This window comes from Podarcis liolepis (genome assembly GCF_965112155.1).
Source record: "Podarcis liolepis genome assembly, chromosome: 1".
Taxonomy (NCBI): domain Eukaryota; kingdom Metazoa; phylum Chordata; class Lepidosauria; order Squamata; family Lacertidae; genus Podarcis; species Podarcis liolepis.
Genome location: NC_139554.1, coordinates 61,325,692 through 61,340,888, shown reverse-complemented (window position 1 = coordinate 61,340,888; position 15,197 = coordinate 61,325,692). Strand labels below are relative to the sequence as shown.

At 44.1% G+C, this 15,197-nt stretch overlaps 1 protein-coding gene across 8 annotated transcripts in view; it reads right to left on the bottom strand.

Annotated features, from left to right (window-relative positions):
* GAS2 (growth arrest specific 2) overlaps positions 1-15,197 on the bottom strand; it is a 115,415-nt gene that overhangs the window by 73,398 nt on the left and 26,820 nt on the right. For all 8 annotated transcript variants that reach the window (XR_014517072.1, XM_083465404.1, XM_083465407.1 and 5 more), the window contains one exon: positions 12,605-12,729. Coding sequence is in view for 7 of the 8 variants with exons in the window: in XM_083465404.1 (XP_083321530.1) it covers positions 12,605-12,729 (125 nt within the window). In the remaining variant the exon portion in view is untranslated. The remainder of the gene's footprint in view (positions 1-12,604; positions 12,730-15,197) is intronic.

The window sequence follows — 15,197 nt, the reverse complement described above, 5'->3', positions numbered from 1 at the left end:
CAATTCTTAAAACAGTATCAGTGGAGCTGCTTCCCCATGACACAGACAGTATTGCCCACCTCTCAAAACATGGGAAGGGAGGAACCACATGAGAAGGGTGAAATCATGCAAAGGGGACTGGACCAGGCTGGGTGAGAGTCTGGCTTGGGGAAATAGCATAAGTGTGATTCTTTCCCCCATGCAATCATGAATGGTTAGTTCCAAAAGGTCAAGGGAAGACTTTCAATTGGCCCTAATACATTTATGCTGTGGGATTCCACAGGGTTCCATTTTGTCCCCCTGTTGCTCAACATCTACTATGAAGCTACTGAGTGAGGTCATCTAAGGAGATCAGGAATGAGGTGTCACCAATGCTCACGTGAAACCCAACTCTAATTGTTTTTCATCAGATGATATGGTGGAAGTGCCAAAGCAGTACTTGAGGAAATAGAGCCAAAGAAGTACAACTCAGTCTAGGAAAGACATAGGTGCCGTGGAGGAACTGCTCATGAGTTGAAGTTCAAACTGTTCTCAATGGGGAACATCCAAAAGGAGCAAGTTTACAGTTTGCAAGGTTACATTAGAATGAGCTTTGTTACAGGATGTACAAGGGGTGTCTATGGGGCTTTTCAGCAGTTTGGTCTGATGTCCAAGCTGCATTCCTTTGATAGTCCATCACAGGATCAGGATCACCTATATTCATAGTCAGAGGCTCCTCTCCCGAAACCCCTGCCACTCCAGATACATGCCAGACCATTAATCCATATAGCTGTCTACTTGGTGCTGTCTATACCAGGAGTAGCCTTTGTAGAGCGTTCCATTATAATTCCCACCAGCATCAACCGATCTGGTCCATGGTCTGGGATGATGGGAACTCTAGTCCAGAAACATTTGGAGGGCACCACGTTTGCTGCTCTGGCTCTATATGGAATATAGCAATAAATCTCCAGGATCTTGAGCAGGCTCTTTCCCTACCTTACCTGGCAATAACAGGGATTGAACTTGGATCCTTCTGCATGCAAAATGGGTGTGCTACATGTGCCCCTCTCTTTGCATGTTCTGCACCATGGAGTGATGTTTGATACGCCACTTAAAGCACTTACCTTGTACTTGTGCATTTCTTATCACTTATCAGGTTTCTGCCACTCACTAACTAGAGTTAGCTACTTGGATGCAAGACCTAGTTGCTGTTGCAGATGAAGTCTATTTCATTCTGCCTGCTCTAAATTAGGTACTGATTTTTTAGATTCTCTGAAACATGGATGTAAGATATTGTTGACAGCCCAGACAAGGATACTAGTGATCCTCTCCCAAGCAGCTTTATAGTCATGTGAAAATAATCCTGTCCAGATGGATTAACACATGTTAACACAGGGTTACATCTTCCCAATTCAAACCATACACTAGCAGCAAAGCAGTGAAATAAAAAGTATACAAGATCTACCATGCTTATGCTCAATGCTTCTGAGAAAGGCGAAAGAGACAAGGCTTTCATGATAGTGCTAAGAACGAAAAGTTCAAGAAACTCTAGTTTGATGTGTTTGTCAATGTATAATGCTGTCTTTAAGGATCTATTATTGTAACATTAAATGAAATTCATTCATTCATTTAAGTAATATACACACTGCATATTTCAAAGAAAAATCGACACGTGGTTTACTCCACCCTAAAAATATAATAAATAAAAAACTACCAAAACAAAATCCAGTAACACAAAGCAGCACAGATGAGTTACATTAAAAAATTCCCTTTAGTATAAACTGAGTATATCTATCAGTTAAATGCCCCAGAGCAGCATAATTGTTAAGCCATGCAATATAATCATAACACTTCAAGTATAACAAACGGCAGTTTCTAAAAATTGACCGTATAGCCAAGGAAAGGCAAAGGATCTTACACATCAAAAGAGGGAGCAATGAAACTATGAATTGCACATTAAAAGCCCATCAAAATAAAGGTGTCCTCGGTATCTTAAAGATGTACAAAGAGGAAGCCTTAATCCTGATGCACCTGAATTGGGAATGCATTCCAGAGTTCCAGGACCATCATATAAAAGGCCATGCTCTCTTGCACTGGGAACAAGGCATCCCACAATTATTTCATCACAGGACTGGTTCATTGGGAGCAAGGGGTCCTAAGGTAATCTGATAATTTATACATGGTGTGGAGAAAGTGCATATGGAGAAGTTTTTCTCCTTTTTCTCATTTTCTCATTTGAAGCCATCCAATGAATCTAAATGTTGGGAGATTCACAAAGGACAAAAGAAAATACCTCTTCATGCAGCACAGAGTTTAATTTGTTGCCACAAGATGCAATGATGGCCAGCAGCTCGGATGGCTTTAGAAAAGATTAGACAAATTCATTTTGGATAAGGTTTTAGATGACTATGTTGTACCTCTACTGCCAGAGACAGTATGCCTTTTATATAACAGTTTCTGGGAATTTTAAGTGAAGGGAGGACTGTTGTGCTCAGGTGCTTTTGGGGGGATCCCCATAGGCATATGGGGGAGCCCTGATCCAGCAGGGCTTTTCTTACATTCTTATCCTAAGCCATTTAAGTATTTAAATGGTAGAACCAGCACTTTGGATTAAACCAGGAAGCCAACAGAGCTGATATTAAAAACAAGAACAGACAGAAGTCTGGCCACCACATTCTGGACCAGTTGACGCTTCTGGACTCTCTTCAAAGGCAGCTTCACATAAAGGACATTAATCCAGTCAGGAGGTAAGTGAAGCATGGATTATACTTTCTCAGACAATATGAGCCAAAACGTAAATACTGGCCCTGATCCAAGTCTAGTTATGCTTTGTTTTTGATACAGATCCGTTCTACGTCAGATAGATCTCTTGAAGTCAGTAGGAACTTGATGAGTATTGCAGTGTGCATTCATATCCAGATATGCAACTTCATCAGCAAATCTCTTTTGAGGAGGGCTAGTTTTTACTCAGCCATGCAAGAAAGCACATGCTCAAATGCATTATTTTCTGTGCGCATATTCCAGATCCGAGCCCACGTTCATTGAAGCCTGCTGAGCTCCCATGACAAAAGTGACATCAAATCGGACACTTGTATGTTCAATTGGTCCAAAATGTGGTGGCCAGGCTTTTGAATGGTGATTGCAGGCTATGTAACTTCTTTTTCACCTACACCTATGAAATGTGTGGCTGAAACTTTCCTAGAGAAAATTTGTATGCCAGTCAAGAGCCCAGTGGCGGAGGTTCATGCTCCGGCACCGGGGGCGGACAGCAGGCGGGGGCGGGGCTGGCACGTGTCCTGGGGGCAAGGAGCATGTCCTGGGGGCAGGGCGCACCACCGGGGGGCAGCCGCGATGGCACCCTGGGGTTCACGCTGCCGGGGGCGGTGCGCTCCCCCAGCACTCCTCTTCCTCCGCCAATGCAAGAGCCTATGCTGCAGGGCTATTATTAAGTACAATCTAAATTGAATTCAAGTTGAGAATGGAGCACCAATTCAAACTTTCAGACACTCTTGGTAGCATTCCTTTAATGTGACTAAATCTGCCCACAATACTGGCAGGTTGCCCATTTGAAGTATTCCAAAAAAATTAATATCCCTCCATGTTGAGGAGATAAAAGGGTTCTGGCTTAGCTTGTTCCTTACAGCATAGATTTATTACATGGAGGAAGATTTTTTGGATGTGAAAGAGCATTAAAAAATAAATGTATACCCAACTATTAATTTCTGTTCCTGGGACACCCTGCAAATGTATGCCCTTTTCTCTCTCCACAAAAATCGACACCACAGCTAGTTAAAAACAGCTCTGGGCCTTGGAAGGTACTGCTGCTGACAGCTACAGTTCCAGTGTCACCTGTCTACAATTTTGTCCTCCTCTCCTAGTTGTATTCACTGGCTGAATATGCTTTCCGGTGTTTGTATGCATACACAGGGGCACTCATTGGTGCCAGCCCTCATTCAGGGAATATTTGGTTCTCTCTTTGCACCCCCTGTTCACATTGCATCCACGATCTCATCATCACACAGTAGTGGTTGGTGGGGCAGGGCTACTCACCTGATCTCCCGTCACTGTGGTGGAACAGGAGGGTGAGGAGGAGGCAAGGTAATGAATGGCAAGGTCAGCATGGTGCAAACCACTAGCATATACACCAGATTGTTTCTACCAGTGTGTTTGCGCCATGCCAACCTTGACACTACCTCACCTCCCCACCCTTGTTGCTACACCACAGCAACAGCAATAATGGAGGTCAGATAAGCAGTTCTGCCCTTCCAATCACTACTGTCCTCCCATGCCTCTGAGATGAGACTGTCATCTGAGAGGACTGTACCATTTGAGTGCCTACATATTAAAACTGCTCTTAAATACCCATTTTGACAGATACAAAACTGCCCTATCTTCTGTTTGATATGCTTTTATTTCAGAGCCCAATATTACCCATTCGTAGTCACACCAGAATGGCAATCCCTCTTCAGAGAGAGCTGGAAGAATGCCCTGAATATTATGCTGATAACTATTAACACACGTGTTATTTGAGTTTACTTTAAATCTGAAAAAAGTTGCTTTAATAATTCCAAGCTAACGTGGGCTCTGTGCATACCACACATGCCTTGGCATTTTAAATTTGTTTGTACAGCTGCGAAATTCTCAAATTAACTATCTGTCAGGAGAAGTAAAATATGGCCTGGAGAGCAAGGAGATGAAATCTAAGCCACTGGGAGAAAATTACAAAATGGACTCCTGCAATATGAATCACTTTTTTACAGAATCACACTTGCTATAATAATAAACCTGCAGTTTTGGGGGCAGTAGGTCATTAGCCATAACATGGGTAGAACCAGCCATTTACTACTATACAAATCCCCAGCATTTATTAACATAACTGTCACTGAATCTCCCTGTCTCTTAAATCTGCTGGAATATAAATTTAGTCATAATGCAAATACCACATGGCGTCCCACAGGTAGGTTTCACAGGCAAGGAAAAAATGGAATCAGGCCCTTCAGAAATGATCGCTATATTCCTCCGTATCCACTCTACTGTTAAATCCTCATCCAGGTTGGAATGATTACATTTTCTTTATGCTGTTTTAATGGTTCTAAAAATCCATACACAGAGGTATTATTTGCTGCTTTTTGGTAGGGTTGAGAAGCGCTGGGAAGGGACATTCCTGGGCTATGTTTTGCAATTATTTTCATGTTAGTGAACCGAAGAGCCCTATTAAGAGTTGAATAGCTAAACTGAAATGTCAGCCACTTAGTTATCCCACATCCTCAGCCCTGAACCTATCTTAGTTATTAGTAAGTCCCATGAAAGTTTTCAACTTTCCTCAAGCAAGTGGGATGCTGCTGAAATGGAGGGCCCCATCTCCATGAGGGATGGGTGAATCTGTCAATTTCAGTTTCTCTCAATTATTTATTTTTTCCAGTCTTAAATTCAGTTCTCCACATTTCTACATCAGTTTGCATTTTTTTAAAAAAAAGAGTTCTCAGGAAAATTCATCAGGATTTTTGTGCACATTCTTCTTGATAGACGTATCTTTGCAAGCAATTCCCCCTAATACAGTATAATGCATTTTTTATGTGACTTTCACTAATATATTGATTTATATGCACACTTTGCCCTGCAATGTGCATTTCTGTGCACATTACCTGGCTACAGAACTGCACTGCAAAATTTAGAGATGTGTAAACTTTGAAGGGTAGCTGCATTTTGGTTCCTAGGCTGTTTCGGGGAGGGTGAATTTCAGTGATCAAGCTGGACCATAAGGAATCAGGCCATTCTTCAAGGAGTTTGAGGTCTTGTTATTTCAGGCTTTGTGAATTAACACAATAACTTTACCCAGTAGCAGATCAGCAACCAGTGCAACTCTTTCAGCAAGGGACAACATCTTGCCAGTAGCCTGCTCTTGTGATATTTAAAGGTAAAGGTAAAGGTACCCCTGCCTGTATGGGCCAGTCGTGTCTGACTCTAGGGTTGTGCACCCATCTCACTTAAGAGGCCGGGGGCCAGCGCTGTCCGGAGACACTTCCGGGTCACGTGGCCAGCGTGACGAAGCTGCTCTGGCGAGCCAGCACCAGCGCAGCACACGGAAACGCCGTTTACCGTCCCACTATAAAGCGGTCCCTATTTATCTACTTGCACTTAGAAGTGCTTTCAAACTGCTAGGTGGGCAGGAGCTGGGACCAAAAGACAGGAGCTCACCCCGCCGCGGGGATCCGAACCGCCAACCATGTGATCGGCAAGCCCTGGGCGCTGAGGTTTTACCCACAGCGCCACCCGCTTCCCCCTTGTGATATTTAGGATGGTCTTAATTATCAAAGTTTTAGAAACAGTGAACAATCAAGGCTTTAAGGATCAGTCTACATGCTACCGGTTCAGCCACTGTAACCGCCTGCTTTGTATCAGATCTGACTAGTTCATCTAGCTCAGTATTGTCTCCTGTGATTTACAACTAGCAATGCTTTTCCAAGGCCTTAGGCACTTCTTTCACATTACCTGCTACCTGACCCTTTAAAAAATAACATGGGGGAAGACTGGGATTAAATGTGGGACCTTCTGCTTGTAAGATTCAGAGCTGTGGTCCCTCCCCTGGAAATACAATACACTCCATATGGAAGGTGCTTTAATCCACCCCATCTGGGTGCATTAGCTTGCCATGTAGTTGAGGCCTTTTTCCCCCACACTACTGCAAGTTACCAAAAAAAGAAAAGAAAAGAAAGGCGGCTTCCAACAAAATATTAAAAATACAATAAAACATCAGACATTAAAAACTTCCCTAAACAGGGTTGCCTTCAGATGTCTTCTAAAAGTCAGATAGTTGTTTATTTCCTTGACATCTGATGGGAGGGCGTTCCACAGGGCAGGGCCACCACCCAGAAGGCCCTCTGCCTGTAGCAAATGTAGCAAATCAGCCCAGCTGCATGACTCATACCAGCACCCAGACAGTTGGTGATAGTATTAGAATTAGCATTATAATGTAATTAACAACATGATAGATAATAAAATAATAGATTATTATTCATAATAATAAATAGCCAAATTCAACAAATTAAAAATTTCATGTGGCAGCTCTAATGTGTAAATTGGCCAAACAAAAGGGCAGAATAGCAGCATAGGGCAGTAGTTTCCAAACAGTTCCAAACACACCAGATGTTTCAGAAGGTTTACATCAGCATTCTGTGACAGAAGGCGTTAGGGATTGGTGCTTCCCAGTACAGAGAACTCTGAGTTAAGAAAAAGGGCATTGTGGTGTCTGGCCTAAAAACTTTGGACACCAGTGACATGAAAAAACACAACTCTTGCATGAATGTACTTATCAAGGGGGCTTGTAATTGCAAAATATTCCTTAATGTCTATCTAGAGAAGCAGCTCCAAGCATGTCTGCAGACAAAACCAAACGCGTGCCACATGACTCATGGAAATTTCATGCCCCTAATGTGAACTCCCAGTTCGCCGGTTGTCCCAGATTGTTCACAATGGGACCCCTATAGTCTTGCTATCGGGAACTTTGCATACTGATGCTTCAATGGAGACTATTCCCAGTGCTTTCTACTATGGAGGCAGCCGTGCTCAAATTGAGTTTGACAGGACCAGTACACTTTCTTGCATTCCATCAGTTTGAGAAGGGGATAATGATGCACCCCTACGCTGTCCTGGCCTCTGAAAGCATGTCAGCAAGAAAGGAAATATGCAAAGAAAGCCTATTTTTCTCTCTCCTTTGCAATCAAAGGTAGAGCCATACAGGACCACACTTAATGCCAGATGGTGCTTATCTGACTGACATCACCAGTACCTGATAGCATTAGTCATCCCAAGTGAGTCACTGCGAAGATGAAATATGAGTGTCACCAGAGCCCTCCACAACTTTGAAGATAACACTGTCTTCAAGAGGGCAAAAGACCAGGTCTTCTGACCCTCTAGGGGACATCGTCAACATGATTTCAACTCTTGCAAAATGAATGTTCAGTTTCCCCAGAATTGCCACTTTACCCTCCAGCAGTACCTTTGAATTGTTCTACGACAAGCAGAAACTCACCAAATGCAATCATTAGAAAAGCTCAACCTTTTGTTTCTGTTCAAAACCACATGAACGCTTATTGACAAATAAGGAAGAGAAAATCCTATGTTTTGCTAATTTAATTTTTGCTTTTGCAAGGAAGTATAATGCCTTAGAAGTTTTATACTTCTCAAGGCAATGCTCCTTTTTTGCTAGTTTGTCTCCTAAGAGATTGCTATGTCTTTAAATCCAATTAACATTCGCTTTGAAAATATTAATAATTGTGTTTCTTCGTTCTGAAAACAGCAATTTGGTTAAGGTAAATAGCAGCTTGAGCATCTAACGCCTATTTATATTTTGGTTCTGAACACCTATATTAAAAACGCTGCCGCTTGAAAGCTCAACCACAGCATTTAGAAACAATAAAGATCTATTCAAATATCATGTCAACACTACAGCTGACTTGCCATGAAAATAAATTCCATTTGGCTTCAGTCACATGCCACTGAGGTACACGCCAGCTTCCCACATGGTTGGCCTGATTATATGGTAAACGCTCATGTCAGCAATCCTTGTCTCCAAAGAACTGTGTCATAGGTATCGCAGAACACAGGACGTTGACCAGAAGGAGGTGTACAAGGTGCCATCTCCACTCCAGATTTGTGTAGGGTTTACTGCTTGGCCTTTTCTTCTCCTGCAGAGGAGGTTTAGGATCACAGTTTTCCTTCTCCTAGATGGGCTACACAGAGTCAGACCATTGGTCCATCTATTTTAGTGTCTACACTGACTGGAGATAGTCCTCCAGGATTTGAGACTAGGCTTTGCCCTGGTCCCACTGAGGCAATGCTTTAATTATCACTGCATTGATTTCTGATGGAACTGTTTTGGGGGTACCAGGTGCCCTGATTCACCATAACAGATACCTCTAGTCACATATACCGTATTTTTCGCCCTATAGGACGCACTTTTCCCCCTCCAAAAATGAAGGGGAAATCTGGGTGCGTCCTATGGGGCGAATGCAGGCTTTTGCTGAAGCTTGGAGAGCGAGAGGGGTCTGTGCGCACCGACCCCTCTCACTCTCCAGGCTTCAGGAAGACATCCGCAGCCTAGGCAGCCCTGTGGGAGGTCCTGCAGGGCTGTCTAGGCTGCGGATAGCAGCCTGCTTCCCGGAGCCTCGGGCGTCCTGAAAGCAGAGTGCCCGGCGCTTCAGGAACACATCCGCAGCCTAGGCAGCCCTGCGGGAGGTCCCGCAGGGATGTCTAGGTCCGCAGCATGGGGAGCCTTGCAGGAGTTCCCCGCAAGGCTCCCCACGCTGCGGATAGCAGCCTGCCACCCAGCGCGAGGGGCGCCCTGAAGCAGAGCGCCCCCCGCGCCCGGCAGACATCCGCAGCGTGGGGAGCCTTGCAGGAGTTCCCCGCAAGGCTCCCCACGCTGCGGATAGCAGCCTGCCGCCCAGCGCGAGGGGCGCCCTGAAGCAGAGCACCCCCCGCGCCCGGCAGACATCCGCAGCGTGGGGAGCCTTGCAGGAGTTCCCCGCAATGCTCCCCATGCTGCGGATAGCAGCCTGCCGCCCAGCGCGAGGGGCGCCCTGAAGCAGAGTGCCCCCCACGCCGGGCAGACATCCGCAGCGTGTTGGAGCCCTGCAGGAGTTCCCCGCAGGGCTCCCCACGCTGCGGATAGCAGCCTGCCACCCAGCGCGAAGGGTTCCCTGAAGCAGAGCGCCCCTCGCGCCGGGCAGACATGGGCCAGCCCCACAAGCTGGGGGACAGCAGGGAGGCGCAGCGCCGCCATCCCGCTGTTCCTCGACCTGGTTCAGTTTCCCCGACTTGCTTTGGGGGGGGATAAAGGGGGGGGATTTTCCTTTATTTCCCCCCCAAAAAAACTAGGTGCGTCCTATGGGGCGGAGCGTCCTATGGGACGAAAAATACGGTACTGTGTGGTTCCTTTTTTCTGATGCCAGGTACATGAAATGGCAGATTGAAGGGCTCTTGAGTTCACTGACACTGCCGATTCCCAAATTTGTGCAATTTCACATCTCATTTTCCCAAGCTCTGCTTCCCACACCCTTTCTGTTTATGTGCTGAATCACATAACCTCCAGCATGGGAGCCTGCCGTCTTGATTCATCCCAGTAAATCACACTGTGCGTTTCTTTCCCCATATAATTAAAAGACATGTCCTCCTTGGCCTACTCATCAATGAGGAGTGGATACCCATCAATGAGATCCAATGTGCATGCCTAATAGCTTATTCTTTTGCATCCAAAGCTGTGTGACTTGGTCATACACAGAGAACTTCCATTACTGTTTTTAAGGAATGCTTTCAGGAGGTTCAGCGGTAGTGCTTTAATTGATGGGGGGGCAGGGATATAGAAAAGCCAGTGACTAACAGGGTATTTCTCAGGGAGAATTTTTTCAGCCCTGACACAGTATGCAGAAATCACCCATACTCCTTCAAGCTTATGAAAATACTGACTTGTAATATTCTCTCCCTGCTCTGGCCTTCTCATACACTGACAGCCGCCCCCTCACTCAGCTGCAGCCTGGCTGCTGTCTCCAGCACAGTTCCTCTGGCAGCTGTTTCACTTTTTGTATCAGCCCACACCTACCTACAAATATATATATATATATATATATATATATATATATATATATATATCCAGAGTGCTTTATCTATTTTAATAGCAGCTGAAGTGTCTAAGAGGCCCAGCTGCCTGCCGCAAAAAGCCATCTTTAAGGTAGCAGCTGGATGAAAGCCATACTATGCTTCTCAATCCCTGCACAGCCTCATGGCTCCATGACAGCACGTATATTATGAATGCGGTAGAGGCTAATGGTTCGAGGGGGTAATATGGAATCCATACTATGCCGAATTTCATGCACTCTTATTCTCGGATAACGTTCTTGGCACCGAGGCCCACATTTTCCAGTTGTGGAGTCTGCTGCCTGAGACTTTCTACACAGGGAATTACAGTGTGAAACCGGGGGGTGGGGAGGGGATGCCTCCGTAACAATTGGCAACGACACAAAGGCCATTACGCTGCCATTTCTTTGCGCTCTTACGCTACAGAATGTGAAATAACACACACACACACACTGCATAGCTTTGGAGTGAGGTTTTCTAATCTCATTCACATGACTCCCACAGACCACGGTGAAAGAAAAGGACTCTGTGAAATCCAAATGACTCCAGTGAAAAGGGAAATGTGAACTCAGCATTGTCATATTCCAGCATGGGATGCAAAGTCCCAAGAGGGCAAAGTTCCAGGAGGGCAAGATGAAGTCATTACCTGAAGGAGCGTCTCCACCTCCATTGTTCTGCCCAGACACTGAGGTCCAGCACCGAGGGCCTTCTGGCAGTTCCCTCACTGCGAGAAGCCAAGGTACAGGGAACCAGGCGGAGGGCCTTCTCAGTAGTGGCACCCGCCCTGTGGAATGCCCTCCCACCAGATGTCAAAGAGAAAAATAACTACCAAACATTTAGAAGACATCTGAAGGCAGCCCTGTTTAGGGAAGCTTTTAATGTTTAATAGGTTATTGTAATTTAGTGTTTTGTTGGAAGCCGCCCAGAGGGGAAACCCAACCAGATGGGCAGGGTATAAATAATAAATTATTGTTGTTGTTATTATTATTAAACTATGATGGACTTTGTTGTGTAACTCATCAATTCACTTCATTCTTTTTTCCTGTGATCAAAGGCCTTAGCAGGACCATAGCTCAAAAAATAGTGACAGTTGGAAAGTGTCATTAGGCATAGCTTGACATGCAGTGAATGAGATGCTAAAGGAGGACCATAGCTCCATATGTTTTCATGTAGAAGCTTCTGTATTCAGCTCCTTGCATTTCCATGTAAAAGGATCCCAGCAATAGGTCTAGAAATTCTTAGAGAGTCTGAATCCTCAGAGATTTGCCACCTGTCAATTATTGGGTCTATGACCCTTGGTCTGATGGAAAGCACTCCCTGCCCACAAGGCCACTTGAGCCTCAAGTGACAGCAATGGACCCAGAAGTATCCCCCAAGTTGCATACCCATTCCTTTAGAAGAATTGTAATCCCATAAATAGCAGACAACCTCCCATCCGTCTGGTCTAGTGAGCCACCCACTAACTACACTGGGGGGGGGGTGACAAAAAAAGTATGCATCCCCTACCAGGTAAACAAAGACCTGAAAGAAGGAAAGAGGAAGGGGCAGCAGGCCTTGATTTCGGGGGGGGGGGCGGTTACCACATTGGGTACTCTAGTGCTAAGGTGAACCACACCTGGGGATATTAGTAGCTCAATGAAAAAGTTAGATTTTCTTCAGTCTGAAAAAAAGATGAGAGGGGTAACACAGGATGGCTCTGATTTAATTCTAAGTTATGGAGATGCCCCATTAAAAAGGGAGTGAATGAAGTGTAGCACTAAATGTCTAGTGTGGGAATGACATTGTTTTTCAGCCCCTAAATTGTGGCTTGAAACTGAGTTGTGCCTTGACTAAAGTTGTTTGTATCAATGCTGCCACGATCATTTTAGTGGGTGATGAGAGGGAAGAAGAAAGACGACGAGTAAAGATAAAACATTAAAGGTGGGTCATTGTAGCTAGAAATATTGAAGGCTATTAAACTTTTTCAAAGAAATGATTGTTCATGCTGTCTCATGATTTAACCAACATTTACCTTTCCAATCTTGTTGACCTCAATGCAGTTTTCTTTAAATTTCTCTTGTAAAGTCTCTGCTAGCCGACAGAGCAAAGCCCCATTATCCAATTTCTCCATGAAGGTCTCAGCTGTTATTTCCTTTCCTGAAATGGAATAAAAATAACAGCATTCAGCATCAGCTTTGACAATTACCAATGTTCTGAGCAGGTATGGTTATATTGCAATTTTAGTTTGTGCCAAATTATAGTTGAGTCTTTAAAAGGAATCTGATGTTATATTATCAAAGTACATGGTCACTAGTTGTTGAAAATAAATAGTGGAGTTGTTTTTAGAATAAACCTCTGATTATGGACCCAAAAGGTAAGTGGAGCAGGCACATTATTGTATTAATATTTTTTGAAATATGGTTTCTCTCTATGTGAGCGAGCCATGATTATAGGATTGTGAAATAGTTGGGGTTGTGTAAGGTGAAGACTACCCTGCTTCCCTCTACTTCTCAATGTCTGCAGATAAAATGAAGAAAGTCAGTGTGGTGGTGAGTTTTTAAAGAAATCAATTTTAATGAGTGGATAAACACGGAATTGGTTCCTTAAGAAATAACAATGAAAAACTGCAATAATAAAAGAGGAAAGGCAGGAAAATAACCAGGATGCAGCTAGGAAACCTTTGGCTGGAACATTGTCTGCACTGAGCACTGCAAAACCATTAACTGAATTACAACTAGTTTTCATGTCTGGAAGCAGAGTGCCAACCGGGGACAATATGAGACCATCAGTAGAATGAATTTCATAGTGCCCAAGCTCCTGGCACTATTTTTCAGCAGCAAATTGTGTGGAAAGCAGCTGTTACTGACAACCATAGCATTTGCCTCGTCCGTCTGTTTCATCATGATCATTTAGACCTGCTCAAGAAGACTTTCTAAAAGATTTTACTGCAGAAGAAAAACTTACTCGCTTGAAAATGGTGAAGAGAGAGAGAGAGAGAGACTTTCCCCACCGCTCCATTGATGAATTATTATGTATTCTGGGGAAGGCTGCCAGAATGACTAAACCAACTAATGTCATATGTGCCTGAGAAGACAGACTAATGTATTTTGTTTGCTTTCATTGCCTGTCAAGAACAAAAAGCACAGAACTGAGGTGAGTCTTGGGATAAGGTTTTCATTGTTTCAGTTTTCAATGCTTTATCCATTTCCATTTTGTAACAGATATCGGCAGCAGTTATGTGCAATAGCTTTCCTACAGAACCTATATGCAGGATTCCTTCAGGTGTTCCAAAGAACATGTAAGTGCTCTTTACAAATGGGGTAGGGAGCATGGATGTGCCACTCCTAACCTTTGAGGACTGAGCACAGTTGAATACAGTTCCACACTTACCCTGTTAGGGAATCCTAACCATTCAGAGCTCCTGATCAAATAAGGGATTCTGAATGTGTTTAGAATCTCCCTGTAGACCAGTCTGGGGAAGAAAGGGTGGGATCACTGAGGGCAGAGCTTGCATGCAGCCTATGCATCCTCCCCAGTTTGAATCCTCACACATCTATCAAAAGGGCCTTTGTTCCATTTAAATATGATCCTGCAATTTAGAAATACCATCTGATTAAAGATCAGAACCACCCAGCCATATTTGCACCAAGAGAGCAGAGCACTGAGTGAACTCAAGCTCAGCTCCTTTCCTCCATTGCCTTGTTTATATGTATATACTATGTCCCTTGCTCCCAAGTCCCCATTGGCAGCACCATCTTACTCTTTCTCAGAGTAGACTATGCAGCAGGGGCCCAGAGAGCACCAAGCTGGGTGGGGTAGGACTGAGCTTGCCAGAAATAGCCAGATATGTTTCCTACATACAGTTGGTACAGATCTAGGGATGGGAAAACACATCTATCCATTTCAGCTTCTCATTTTTCTCGTGGAACGCTCTGTCACAAGAGACTAGGGCCCTGCGGGACTTGACATCTTTCCGCAGGGCACAGCCTGACCCCCTCCTTTGGCAATCCTCACAGAACTCTAGCCCAATGGTTGCCATTAATCTGATTTGAATTGATTTTATAATGAAATGATTTTAGAATGTTGTATCATTTTACTGTTGTTAGCCGCTCTGAGCCCGGCTTCGGCTGGGGAGGGTGGGATATAAATAAAATTTTATTATTGTTATTATTATCTTCACTTCTGTTCTCCACATCAGTTTGTGATTTAAAAAAACAAAAAAACAAAAGCGCCTCATGAAAATTCACCAGCATGTTAGTGCAAATTTCCCATAATATACACATTTTTATATCCAATTTTGCCTTAGATACACATTTTTGCAAAGCAATTCTCCCTAATATTTTGTATAGTGGTTTTGTGTGTGTATGTGTTTTCATATGCACATTTCACCCTAGTATATGCATTTTTGTACACGCTAGTTGACTAGAGAATGGCACTGAAAAATTCAGAGAAGTGCCAATTTCAAAGATCAGCTGTGTTTTGGTTCACATATTGCTGTGGAAAGTGCAAATTAGGTAGGTTCACCTTTAAATGTGAACTGAATTGAATCCCGCCCCCCACCCAGTACCTCCACAGAGGGGCCAGAAAGTGTTCATTGTGTTGTATAGCTGCTGTTCTTCATTCTG